Raw genomic sequence first — 13,025 nt, 5'->3', positions numbered from 1 at the left:
TGTTTGTATCGCGTGATGCAGTGCGCGATTATGGGGTAAAATCTACTAGGCATGGTATGGGACGTGCCCAAGTAGGTTTTGCCTTATAATCGAGGCATGCGCGCGGCTGTGATGTATTGCTGTGGTATGATTGGCGTGTGTATCGATATGTGGAAAGTGTGTGATGGCATGCGTGCAAGAATTGTATGTTGGGATTGTGGGCTAACGTGCATGGTGCGTATGCAGAGAGTCCAGGTATGTGTGAATGTTTGATTGCTGGTTGTGTGGTTGTTTGGTTGCGCGTTTGGATGTGTCTGGAATTACGTGATAGTCTAGGTGGGGCTTAGGTTGTGACTTATTGAGATGTGATCTCATGGTTGTTTCAACCAAACCATTTCAGAGCCCCCGCCTGAATGTCGAGATTGAGGTCGACTCGGAGTCGTCGGGTGAGCAGACAGCTGCGGAGGATTCAGGTGGTGATGCCGAGGACAGTGAGTCAGAGTGGACGCCTTCGAGAGGGCGTAGGGGATAGTTCCGGGAGGAGGATGCGCCCCATTTTTGGATAGTCTTGACCTAGAGAGCGATCTTGATATTTTGGTGGTTTGGAGTTTATAGTTCGGTGTGCTTATAAATTATTTTGTGGTTTGTATTGGCGGATGATGTAAATATTTGGAAGTGTAATATATGCTTGGTGGTTTGACGATTTGTTCCTTCCTAGTGTTCTCCAATTTTAATGTCCGGGATTTTTTATTACTTCCGCCGCGATTTAACTCTGATGGATCGTTGGGTCGGCGACGTTATTCCTGGGACGTCGCACTCTTCCGACCGAGGAGAGGGATGTCGCAGGCTCGATGGGGTTCGAGGCGTGACATCCTACGTGGCATGGCCAGCACTGACGTGGACAATTTTCTAAAATTTTAAGATTTTTTTTTTGTTTTTCTTCTTTTTTTTCCTTTCTTTTTTCCCCATCTATGGGCCGGCGAGGTTGTCGGTGACAAGCGAGGTCTGGGCGGCCCTCGCCCACCCGGCCCAAAAAAAAAATTATTAAAAATTCCAAAAAATATTAAAAATTGTAAAATTTGTTAACATCGGCTCTGGACGTGTCATGTAGGATGGTCAGCGTTCATGTCAGCAATTTTTGGCCTAAATTGGCCAGATGGATTAAATTGGTATCGATGTGAAGATTTAAGACTAAATTGGTTCAATTGAAAGGTTTATGATTGAATTGATATCAATGTAATAGGTTTAGAGCTTTTTTGATACTTTTCCCCTAAAGAGAACACATGTTTTTTTTTTTCACTAGCTACATCGATGATGTTAACTATTTTCCTAAGCAAACCTGTCATGAATATAATAAATTGATATTCTCATAATGTGCGTAGACCATATGCCAAATGTCATTACGCAGAATAAAAAACTTTCGGACAATATGTATCACTTAGGAGCACTTGAACTTATGCTTAAGCTCATGTGCTTTTGCCAATTCATATACTTTAGAGCTAAGAATGATGCACGAAAGCCATAAAAATGGTCAGTACGGAATATTTTTTTCGATTTGTTATACCAACAAGATTTGAAATTTTAATTTGAGATCTCAATTTCAAGGAATCTGTTGTACAAAATTAGTGTCTTGAACACTTCATCATTTCAAATATTATCTCCTAGAATTATATTTCTTAAGATGATGATTGTATATGAAATTAGCTTAATCATATCTTCAATAAATAATCGAAATAATCAAACTTTTTACCAAAATTAAAAAAAAAAACTTGCGAAATTTCCAAAAAGGGGCTTTCTTACAAGAGAGGGACTTTCGACGAGCGCGAGCCCATAAGCCCATCTCTATGTCGCCGACCCAAACCCGACCCGCCTGTGAATCTTCTGCAACTCGCAGGTTCTTGTTCTTCGTGAGATCTTCGCTTTGGCAATTCGGTCTCCCGTCGTCGCTCGCTTCCCGCGAACCGTCGTCCCTCATCGCCATTTGAATCCGGCGGCCTCGAGTTTGTGGCAGCGATTCCTCCGACCGTCGAGCCCGGGATCTCTCGACTTCGCGTCGCGACGTTTTGCCGTCGCCGCGCCGGCGGAGATCGTGGCTCCTGAGCCGAATTGGAACCGACCGGAAAATTCAACAGGTATCCTTCTTTTGGGCTCTTCGATTTTGCAGAATCGGTCCGCATGATGTTGGGTTTCTAGTCACCGCGTTTCGTGATCCTCCCGAGCTTCGCTTGGCCTCGTCTCGAGGTTGACGAGAGATTTGAAGAATCGACGCTTCGCGTATTTCAAAGCTCTATGGATCGAATCTATATAGTCTAGGATCCATTGTCGCGTGTTCCGCATGATGGGCACACCTAAAACAGTTGTTAGGATGCGCGAATGCATTTGTTTATATCAGGAAAGGAGCAAGTTCATGCCTTTAGCTATGAAATTGAAGTATCGATTATGGTGGTGTTCTTTTGAACTTTTGGGTTCGTGGAAGTTGGTTCCTTTGCTGATAGTGAGAATCTGATTCTGAGTCCTCAAGTTCTTGTCCGATCCCAAAGTTCGACTTTTTCGTCGTTTCGGTGGTGGTCTTACAATGTGTAATCATGAGGATATCGGTTTGCAGAGGTAGCTTGAGAGGCTGAGAATGGAGCTGTACCGTGTCTTTTAGTTTATGATTTTGAGACTTGAGAGACACATTGTCTTTTGGGCAAGGCAAAAATCAGAGCTTCCGGAGTGAGCTACAAGGAAAAAGAGAACGATGATTAAGGCAGTGATGGTTATGAACACCCAGGGCAAGCCTCGCCTTGCCAAATTCTATGATTACCAGGTCTCTCTCTCTCTCTCTCTCTCTCTCTCTCTCTCTCTCTCTCTCTCTCCCATTACCGTCTTGTGAAGAAAAGGGTTATCATCATCTTCAAGTTTTGTTTCATTTTCCATCTTTGGTGTACTTATTGTCCAGCTTAACTTTTTAATGTCAGCCCGTGGAGAAGCAGCAGGAGCTCATTCGCAGTGTCTTTGCAGGTTCTTCTTCTTCCTCTCTCTCTCTGATAGTTTTTCAAATTCAAAGCTTTCAAGCAAAACAATGTCATCTCTTTCATGATGGAAGTTTATTCCAATACCCTTTGTGAATTAGCTTGCTGGGTTTGCAAAGTTGAGGTTGTTACTTTTGAATGCAGCTTTGAGCGGTAGAGCTGAAAATGTGAGCAATTTTGTGGAGGCTGATGCAATTTTTGGTTTGGTATTTTCTCTGTCTTCTATCTTTGTTAAGAGCTTCTTTCTCTAGTTTAAGTGCTTGAACTTTGGAATTGTTGTGTTCCGGGAGATCAAAGAACTGGCCATTGTATGCTTTTTTTGGGCTTTGCTTCATAATGTTCAGAAAAATGCATAATAGTTGAGTAGTATGGAGTTACCTGGTCATTGCTATTTAAAGTTTACCTGACTTGTTACACAACCAATTCATCCTTATCCCGGAAACTTATGATATTTGGGAATTTGCTAGCCAATGTGTATGTGTTTTTTGACGCGTACTGATCAGATAGCTTTTCATGATCTGGTCATATAATTTACTACAGGCATTTAACCTATTCTTTTTGTGATTGTCCCTCTTGCAGGACAGTCGTCTAGTGTACAAGCACTATGCCACACTATACTTTGTCTTCGTGTTTGATAGCTCAGAAAATGAGCTTGCGATGCTTGACCTGATACAAGGTTAGTACACAAGGTTAGTACCATTGAGTTATCTATACTGCTCTTGGGTTGTAATGTTTCAAAAGTCATTGCCACATAAAGGTAGTTGTTTCATAGCCGGTTCGTCTTTTAAAAGAATTTTTTAACATAAATGAAATGAAGTCCCTTATGGAAAAAATATGCCTCTGCATACAAGTAGGTAGGACTTGGTCATTTGATCAAGTTTTAGTTCAAAGAATGTATTGGGGACTGGAAGCTACAAAAGTGCTACAGTATGTCTGGGAGATAGAGAGAAATATATCCAATAAAGAACTATGAAGTGCTTTTACTTGGGGCTAAAAAGCAACACGTGAGATGACCAGAAGAAGCTCTCTTTTATCCGATTGATTGCAAAGCATCATGATGCATAGACAAGATAAAGCATCGACTGAATCTCCGGCTAGAGGGAACGAAACATCTATAAGAAATTTTGTTTGTCTTCTCTTATTATGTTTCTGATACTAATGAAGCCCTCCTATACCTTAAAATTGAGTCACAAGAGGGATGGAACTCTAAAGTAATTGTTTCCTTCAGATATTCTCCTCTATCTATTTAAGTTTGATGTTATGAGTTGTGCTCAATGTGAGTGAAAGCCAAAGACAATGGAATCTATTAATTGGGTCATATGTCCTCTTTTCCTCATTCTCCCTCGTCAGTGAGATTAGGATCTGCCGGTACAAGATTTCTCTCGGAATTACAGATGACACAAAGTTTAAAAGAAGTGGAACATATTTTGAGTTTCAACATGTGCAGCTGAATGGCTAGCTTGGTCTCTGATGCTTTTGCTGTGTTCTTCCCTGCGCCACCTTTTGCCCACCTGTCTGTTCCTGCTTTTTTCATCTAAACAAGACTTCACCACTTCAATAATGAATTGCCTTGGCTAGACTACATCTATATGCTCCATTGATGTTGATGCAATTATTAGTTTATCTCTAATCTGTTCTTTGATTGATTACTTACTTGCTTGAACTCTTGTTTTCTCAGTTTTTGTGGAGACACTGGACAAATGCTTCAAAAATGTATGCGAGCTTGATATAGTGTTCAACTATGGCAAGGTTACTTATATCTCATTCATTTGAAATATCTTTATTTTACTTCTTACTACTTGTTTCTCCAGAGATGTCAATGAATGTGGGTGATTTCTGCTAGAACTTTTATCAATGCTGGTAAATATGCTTATGACATTAGTGGATGCACTTCAACAACATTTTGCATGTCACTATTGACAGATTATGTGTCTAAGTGGGTTAATATGATCTTGCTTTCTTTATATTCTTTATCTTATCAGCCTTATGATTGCTTTTACTTTGGCACAGTCAAATTTGTATGAAATTGTCGTCATCCCAATTTGCGACCAAGGATTTCATTTCATAAGCGAAATTTCTGTGGTATTCCTCTAATGGCATCCGTTTTGATTTTTGCAGATGCAAACTATTCTAGATGAGATCGTTTTTGGTGGCCAGGTCCTTGAGACAAGTTCTGCAGAGGTAATGAAGGTTGCCGAAGAAATATCAAGGTGTGTCTCTCTCCCTCTCTCTCTCTCTCTCTCTCTCTCTCTGTGTATCTGCGCGTGCGCTCATGCGCCTGCCACATGTGCACATGTGCAGGTGTGTTTTGAGATGGATACATAGGCAGGTTCTTGCATGGAGAGATGCCGTTTCATTTTTTCACCCAGCATTTACAAGCTCTGCTTCTTCCCGTAGACGATAGGGATAGGTGGTAGTTTCAAACTGATAATGCTCACTTGTAAATGCAGGCTGGAAGCTGCCTCAAATGCTATCACACTTGTTCCCAAAACTGTTTCGAGTTGGCGGGGCCGGTAACACGTTATCTTCCAGATTGTGAAGTAGTTAAAATTAATGCTAACTCCACTTTTCCCTCTTCCTGCGAGTCGGTTAGAGCGTAACTCTAACTCCAAAAACAGATCCTGGAGGGACTCCATGGACATCACATGTTTAATGGAACAGTTTGTTTATTCTTTTCTCCTTATTGTTCTTTTGGATTTCCACATCTTTGTTCATTCCAGTTGTAATGAAAGTCAGAGACCCATGTGTATCTATGGTTTACTGTCATTTGTGGGCTTTTCGATATGGGATGGGAAAATGACAGAAATAGTCATTGTACTTTGGCTCAACGTGCAATATGGTGCTTGAATTTTTAATTTGTTCAATGTGGTTATTGAACTTTAGCCCAATGTGCAATGAGATCCCCGAATTTTTGATTTGTTCAATTCTCTCAATTTTTGGTATATGCTCAAGTTAGTCCCTATACTATATAAAAATATTAAATATTGTATCTGATTTTGAATTAATTGAAGGATTATATTGAATATTTTCATATAGTTTATGGATTATATTGAGCAAGTATCAAAAGTCCAGAGATCATATTGAACAATTTAAAAATTCAGGGACTACACCATATTGCACAATGAGTCAAAGTTTATGGACTATTTGTGTCATTATCCCATATGAGAATGATGCTATAATGGCTGATGTAGTTTAGCTCAGCCTCTAGCACCTTGCGGCTATACCCGATATAGGTGAATACACTACGCTTCTCGAACCTCCCATCTACTCTCGATCCATTTTGTTTCTACTTTTGCCGAGAGCATGCCATATCCAGCCTGTACAATCGAGTAGACAGAAAGAAGGTGCGCGCTCGCTCGATCCCTTCTTTCGAGGGATGCACATGCGTGATGGCGACTCTGAGTTCTGATTCGGACTCTGCAAAACCAGGTTGCTGTGTAAACAGGGGGAAAATTAAACAATTGAAGCAGGTGAAGTGGATCTATTCTTTCGACAATAAATAGATCTGTTTTCGTAATTATAAAACCCCAACATGCTAATAAACTAAGGAAACATCGTACTCAAAGATCCATGTTGATGATAGGAAGCGGAAGACTTTAACCGGAAGCAACTGGAACTGACCACCCTAATATGTCCTCAAACAATGTTTGTTTTTCAACCCCCTTATGTTTCCTATTGCCAATTCTCGATTAAAACATACTTTTAACACAGATTCTGCAGATTGTCTCCCAACTTGCACCGTCCATTTACTGTTCCTTTCCTCATCGTGACTTGACTCGCAGCCCTTCTATATCCCATTTCTTTCTTGCTTCACTGGCTTGCAAACACCGCGCCCCCTCACCCCTTCCTTCATTCTATCATCCTGATGGCATCGAATCCAGTTCCTTCGACCAGCTCCAGATCGACTTGGACGGCCGAGAAGAACAAGCTGTTCGAGAACGCCCTCGCGGTGTACGAAGAGGGCACGCCCGATCGATGGCAGAGGATCGCGAATGCGGTTGGGGGGAAGACATCTGTGGAGGAAGTGAAGGAGCACTACGAGATCCTCCAACATGACATCAACCTCATTGAGTCGGACAAAGTTCCTCTTCCACAGTACAAGCCATCCGAGGACAAGCTCAGCAATCAACACCTGAGGTAACAGTCCTATGGCTCTCCATGTGATGAGGCAATAGATCATAGAACTGAGTCCTGACTAAGTCCTTTGTGAAAGAACCGAGATTTATGACGTTATCATGCAACTTTCATAGAACGTTCAAACCGTATGGGAATTTCTTTCCCTGGTAAACAAATTTGCTTTCTCCTAAGAGAAGATCCTCGAGAGATTCAAGTCATGTGATCCTGAGTTCTTCTGGTTTCCGCCGTGCAGCTTGAAGCATTCGAACTTGTGAACCGAGAGAGAAGAAATGGACGCGGCGAGGACGAGCTGCGTCGCAACGCATCTTTCTCCTTGGATGATTCGCTAATCGGAGCTGCACTTGTGTAGATGATTTTGTCCACCAGATGTTCCGTTTGTTCTACTTCTTTTGATCTTTTCCCGTCCTCCTAATTCCTCAGTATTCATGCTAAGGAGCATGGGAACTGCATTGCTCTCTCTATGTTCATTAAGCTATGAAACTGATGAAGATCACGAATTTCCGCCATATTTAATCGAAAAGTATCAATTCTTTTAGCATAATAAATTTTATTTATGTATTTGCACTAATAAAACGGAATGTATTTATAACTTGAGTTATGTACTATGCACTAATAATCATTCGCAGCGGGGAAAGTTACTAACACTTGCAATACATTTGATTATAGTAATGGCTATTATATTACAAATTTATCATTGACGACCATCTTTACAGGGGAAAAGTACTAAAAAAGTTCTAAACTTATTGCATTGGTACTAATTTAATCCTAAACCTTTCAATTGAACCGACTTAGTCCTAAACCTTTTCACATTGGTACCAATTCAATCCATTTGGTCAATTTATGCTGGTAACCACTGACATAGACACCGGTTGTCCTACGTGGCACGACTGGTGCTGATGTGAATATTTTTATTGATAGTTAATAATTTTTTAAATTATATTATAATTTATTTTGTTTTATATTTTATTTTCCCTTCATTTTGGACCTCGCAGCCCTCACTCGTGGCCAGTGGGGCCACGAAGGCCTTGGGCGAGGGCACGAATCTGGGCGAGGGCTTGTTGGCCTAAATTTCTAATGATGCTCAGCTTTGATACAATTAAAATTTCAATCATACTATTAATAATATAACAAATAATATTTTTAGTAATAAAAAAAATTATGGTTAAATTAAGAGCATAACTATAACTTAATTGTTAAATGATAGATAAAATTTATATATAAGATTGTAAAATCTTGATGATACATATGATGTATTACACTCATGATTGATCATTATTATTATTTTTTTGGTAGAAAATCATGATTGATTATTAAACTGATAGTTATTATAACTATAATATTTAATTTACCATAATAACATGTTATGTGATTGGTTTGTAATTATAATCGCAAGTAAATATTTGACAAGTTAGATTGCGTATCACACAAATTATTTCGAGTATTAAACTCACGAATGATAATCGACCGTCATAGTGATAAATATAATATTCCCTTTCGTTCCGATTTTAGGTGTATTTTAGGAATTCTAATCCTATTCCTGTCTTTATTACAGATCTCATTCGTGAAATCGAACGGCGCAATAGGTATTACATTATTTAAACCAAAGGACGTGACGTGAATTAAAATTTATTACCTCACAGTATCACGGATATCATTCTGATTACCGACAGATTTGACAAGTTGTCGGCCGTCGTGAAAAGATTGCCGACAAACTATTGGTCGGCTCTTACTTTTTGTTTTTTGGTAGGAAAAGTTACTTTCTAAAGGCACGCCCGACTTATTATCAAACTCGATGTATTGATATGGTGAAAAGTTCGCACGTAACTAAAAAAGTTGGTGGTGTGATAATACACGTCGGGCTAACCCTAACCCTAATACAATCCGTACGAACATTTCCATGCGTGCTTATCATTAGCCTTGTCTGCTCTCGAAATGCTTTTTCAGGTTTTTACCCGAAACACGTGAGTCTCCACCACTCCCTCGACAATCAAGATTCTTGGGGTCGAGCGAGGGAGATGGGGTGATGCAGTAAAAGTCTTTCACTCTGACTGACACTGCACCAGCTTTTGGAAAACGTATGGTGACTGTTGGACTTGGCAAAACGCACGCAGCATCAGCGCATTGCACCTTCTCTTTCCGAGGAGGAGGAGGAAGAAGAAGCGGATGGCTTTGATGGAGTCACCTTTCAAGGTTCGTTTCGTTTCTCTCTCTCTCTGCTTCTCAAGAACTGCTTTGCGTCCTTTATTTTTGGAGTTTCTTGATGTGTCACATTTCGGATGTTACTCGGGCGTTCGGTGCAAGACCTTTTTATATGGTTGTTCTGGTTGTCGTCGTCGTCGTCGTCGTTGTTGTTGTTGGAGAGCAGATAATATTGGGTTCGTCGTCCGTGGCTCGCCGGCACATTCTGGCCAAGATGGGATACGACTTCACTGTCATGGTTCGTTTTCGCTTCGTTGATTGAGCGCAAGAGTCTCGAATTCGGTTGCGATTTCAGCTGTCTTGTGGGTTCGAAAATTAGAGCTCGGGTCATGGTTTCTTTAGACTGCAGACATAGACGAGAAGGCTATAAGGAAGGAGAAGCCTGAAGAGTTGGTCACGGCTTTAGCTGAGGCTAAGGTAATGGTCTTCTCTTCTCGAGAAAATCTTGTTCTGTTTGTGTTCTCCTCTTGCGCATTGGCTTTGTTTGTGTGCTGGAAACACTTTATGAGAAGTGCATTTTATGCTGTTGGAGCTCGGTAAGAAGCTCGTCCTCCTGAAATAAGAGCTTTTCAGCTTGAATGTTGTTTTCATGGTTGAATGTGATTTGATGTGGAGGTATGGTGGGGAACATGTAAAACAGGACTCGAGTCATTGGCAAGCACGTCTTAGCTTTTCTCCCTTTCCTTTTTTTTTTTTCATTTTGAAAATGAGGAAGCATGTTGATTGGGAAATGGTTTATATGATTTATTGTTATCAACAGTTAATTTGGTTAGTGGTTTAGCGATTCAGCTTGCCTCGATACTTCCATGAGCCATGAAAACTTAGTGATTCTGTGCTGGAACTTTGAAATGGCTGTCGTTCTTAGTTTCCCTGCATTGTGAAAATATACGATAAAGGACAATCCTTCGGTAGGCTGTAGATTCCCAGCAGAGGTCTTTACAAGTCAATTGCTTCATTTTGATGATTCGAGTAGTTGTCATTGGCTTTCATGGCCAGTATCTTTTGATTATTCAGCCGTTAAATTGACAATTAGTGAGGATGGGAATGTTTATCTGCATGACTAATTTAGACCTGATATTTTAGGCAGAAGCTATCCTCTCCAGGCTCCAGAACGTGGATTCTTTTGTGGAGGATGTCCATACAACCCTCTTAATTACTGCTGATACAGTTTGTTCTTTTACCTATATATTGTTACTCTTGTGGCCAGATGCAGTATTCAACATGCATCTGTGTTGTGCAGTCATGTGAAGGTTTATCCTTAAGTAAAGATTTCCTCCAATGTGCGTGCGCATAGTCCTCCACAGAAATCAGAATCGAGGAACTTAAAAGCGAAGTTATGGAATGCAGGAACTTGATTGTCTCTGTGTACCAGGGAGTAATGCTACCTAAGTAGGTGTTAGTGCCTTCAGTATGTCTTCAAGGGCCTTCCTCAAAGACAACCATCTAGACATGCCAACAGAACTTTAGTAGCCGGAAATCGCCTCTTTTCATAAAACTTTACTGTGGATAGTGGAGGCCCCTTTTAATATTCTTACCAAGAAACACGATGAGGAACAGATTTTGTCGTGAGCTTTTCTCTTGTAAAGAGAAAAATCTTCTAAAGAGTCACGAGTTTATTAAATCTGTCCATGCTGGTTTTTATAGCAACCTCTCCATCTCAACCTTTGAATATTATGCCTTTGACAACAGAATGATCTCATTTACGAAAACAGAAGAGATAGGCGTTGGTTTCTTTCCTTTATAGCAGTCTTTGCCGAGAGTTATTTCTTACTGATAGGCCTAATTGATTTGGAGGTGGTGGTACATGAAGGGAGGATCAGGGAAAAACCATCCAGTAAGGACGAAGCACGGCATTTTATTGAAGGTTTGCTACACTACATACTCTCACGATACCTTTAGAAAAATGAAATTCGCCTGAATTCTCATAGCTGTTTATGTTCCAGGGTACTCTGGTGGACGTGCAGAAGTAGTAGGATCTGTTCTCGTAACCAACCTGAAGACCGGAAGGAGGGAGGCGGGATGGGAGCGAGCAGAGGTACTGCATGCTCATCAATACTTGCCGAAGTTTAATTATCTAATGTTTCCGACTATTTACGGGCACATGGCATTCCAGTCTTCATGATTCTAGGAAGTGTATCAACTGGACCAAAAGCCACTATATTCTAGTTTAATCTACCGTGTTCATGTTGTGATGGGTGCTTTAGAGATTTCAAAGCCACATTGGCTCCCAAGGCTTAAGCACCTAATCATGTCTGCTAGTTTGACAGCGAACTGCCTTTGAGCTACACATTATCATAATAGTCCTGCTATCTTCAATTTCCCTTCTGACCTCTAGTTAAACAATTGCAAATCTTCTTGTTCTTTAATTAACTCGAAATGGTAGGTACAGCGAGAATGTGACAGGACTGACGTTATCTTTTCATGGACAGTTTATTTTTATGTTACCAAGTCATGTGTCACAATGTGGTTAATCTAAACCTCTTTTCTATGACTAGTATCTCGCTCGATGTATCATTGTTTTGAATCCAAGGACACGTGAGAAAGGTTTTTTCCTTTGGTTTAAAATATGCACAGCATTAGTAATTGAGTAGTTCTGCTTATTCGATTTTCCATTGAAGATGTGGCAAACTGTTGGGTGTCAAACAGGTATACTTTCATGACATACCAGCTCAGATTGTCCAGAGTCTGGTAAGTCCTCTTAACCGTGTTGGGGATCAGTGGACTACTTGTCATTGGCCTGTTTAAGTACTTACTGTCATTTGCTGCCTCAGATTGAAGAGGGAATTACACTCAATGTTGCTGGGGGTTTGATGCTCGAACATCCACTCACATCGCCTTTCGTAAAAGAAGTGGTCTCTCTCTCTCTCTCTCTCTCTCTCTCTCATTCCTCATCTGCCTAAGGTGCGAGATCACTTTATCGTCGCATAGGTGGAAACTTTGGACCGAGTATATAAACTGTCAAACCAGCATAGTCAATGCTGAGATATAGCCATCTTTTTGTTACAACTATGTAACTCCTGTGTTTCCTACAGATTGGGACTGCTGATACTGTAATGGGACTCCCTAAATCTCTCACAGAAAGACTCATCCAGGAGGCCCTAACTTGTCCTTAAAGCGAGGTTATGTGTGAACCCAGCATAAAAACGGCTGAAATCAGAATCCTCTGGCACCTTGTTCGTTGCTGGAGTTGACGTTAAATGTCGTCATGAGCCTGATGTAGTAACCCCACCAAGGCATCAAACACGGGATTGGGATAATTGCTGCCATCTGATTTCTGTTTTCGCGAGTTGCTAGCCATGATCATGGTTAGAAACAGCAAATCTTTCAGCCAGGCAGCTGTGTTGCACTTGTATCATTGCCAGGAAGATGAGAATGATGATTGAGCTAGATGGTATCATTATGTCTAAGAACGTGACAAGTTTTGCGCATTCATCACAAAATGTTGAGAATGAACACATCATAATTTCTAGATACTGTGTTCAGTGAGATACATTCTTGTTCAATTTTCATACTGCTAAGCAGATACTTTGCCTGAAAGGAAATGGATTGCCAAATCTGAATTTATCATGATGAATTTCTCAATTACTCATGGTACTTATTTAGGAGATCTACATTGATACCCGATGCTTGAATCAAGTTAAGCACTCAAGAAGATTCGAATGTAAAGTCAATATATGATCCACACAGCAGAATACT

At 40.5% G+C, this 13,025-nt stretch overlaps 3 protein-coding genes across 5 annotated transcripts; all 3 read left to right on the top strand.

The window, feature by feature from the left end:
- The first annotated feature begins 1,836 nt into the window (after positions 1-1,836).
- LOC115688196 (AP-3 complex subunit sigma) lies at positions 1,837-5,814 on the top strand. Its single transcript, XM_030613970.2, has 8 exons — positions 1,837-2,111; positions 2,585-2,788; positions 2,940-2,982; positions 3,138-3,199; positions 3,573-3,669; positions 4,672-4,742; positions 5,112-5,203; positions 5,444-5,814. Exons 2-8 carry the CDS (start codon positions 2,720-2,722, stop codon positions 5,508-5,510), a joined length of 501 nt encoding a protein of 166 aa, XP_030469830.1. The 5' UTR covers positions 1,837-2,111; positions 2,585-2,719; the 3' UTR covers positions 5,511-5,814.
- A 480-nt stretch (positions 5,815-6,294) lies between these two features.
- On the top strand, positions 6,295-7,634 carry LOC115688223 (protein RADIALIS-like 4). The gene is made up of 2 exons (XM_030613988.2): positions 6,295-7,130; positions 7,363-7,634. The coding sequence occupies exons 1-2, from the start codon at positions 6,859-6,861 to the stop codon at positions 7,382-7,384; spliced, it is 294 nt and encodes a 97-aa protein (XP_030469848.1). The 5' UTR covers positions 6,295-6,858; the 3' UTR covers positions 7,385-7,634.
- Positions 7,635-9,047: 1,413 nt separating this feature from the next.
- LOC115688155 (uncharacterized) lies at positions 9,048-12,832 on the top strand. 3 transcript variants are annotated; one of them, XM_056313775.1, is made up of 9 exons: positions 9,049-9,320; positions 9,496-9,567; positions 9,672-9,746; positions 10,413-10,496; positions 11,019-11,193; positions 11,273-11,364; positions 11,976-12,017; positions 12,101-12,181; positions 12,362-12,832. In XM_056313775.1, exons 1-9 carry the CDS (start codon positions 9,294-9,296, stop codon positions 12,440-12,442), a joined length of 729 nt encoding a protein of 242 aa, XP_056169750.1. In that variant the 5' UTR covers positions 9,049-9,293; the 3' UTR covers positions 12,443-12,832. The 3 variants fall into 3 exon arrangements, with proteins under 3 accessions (XP_056169751.1, XP_056169750.1, XP_030469771.1); XM_030613911.2 differs by having other exon boundaries at positions 9,062-9,320; positions 11,124-11,193; XM_056313776.1 differs by lacking the exon at positions 10,413-10,496 and having other exon boundaries at positions 9,048-9,320.
- The last annotated feature ends 193 nt before the right edge of the window (positions 12,833-13,025 follow it).

This window comes from Syzygium oleosum, unplaced genomic scaffold (genome assembly GCF_021117445.2).
Source record: "Syzygium oleosum isolate NSW1041296 unplaced genomic scaffold, Sole_v2.1 Sole_v2.08, whole genome shotgun sequence".
Lineage (NCBI taxonomy): Eukaryota > Viridiplantae > Streptophyta > Magnoliopsida > Myrtales > Myrtaceae > Syzygium > Syzygium oleosum.
This window is presented reverse-complemented; position numbering and strand designations above follow the sequence as displayed.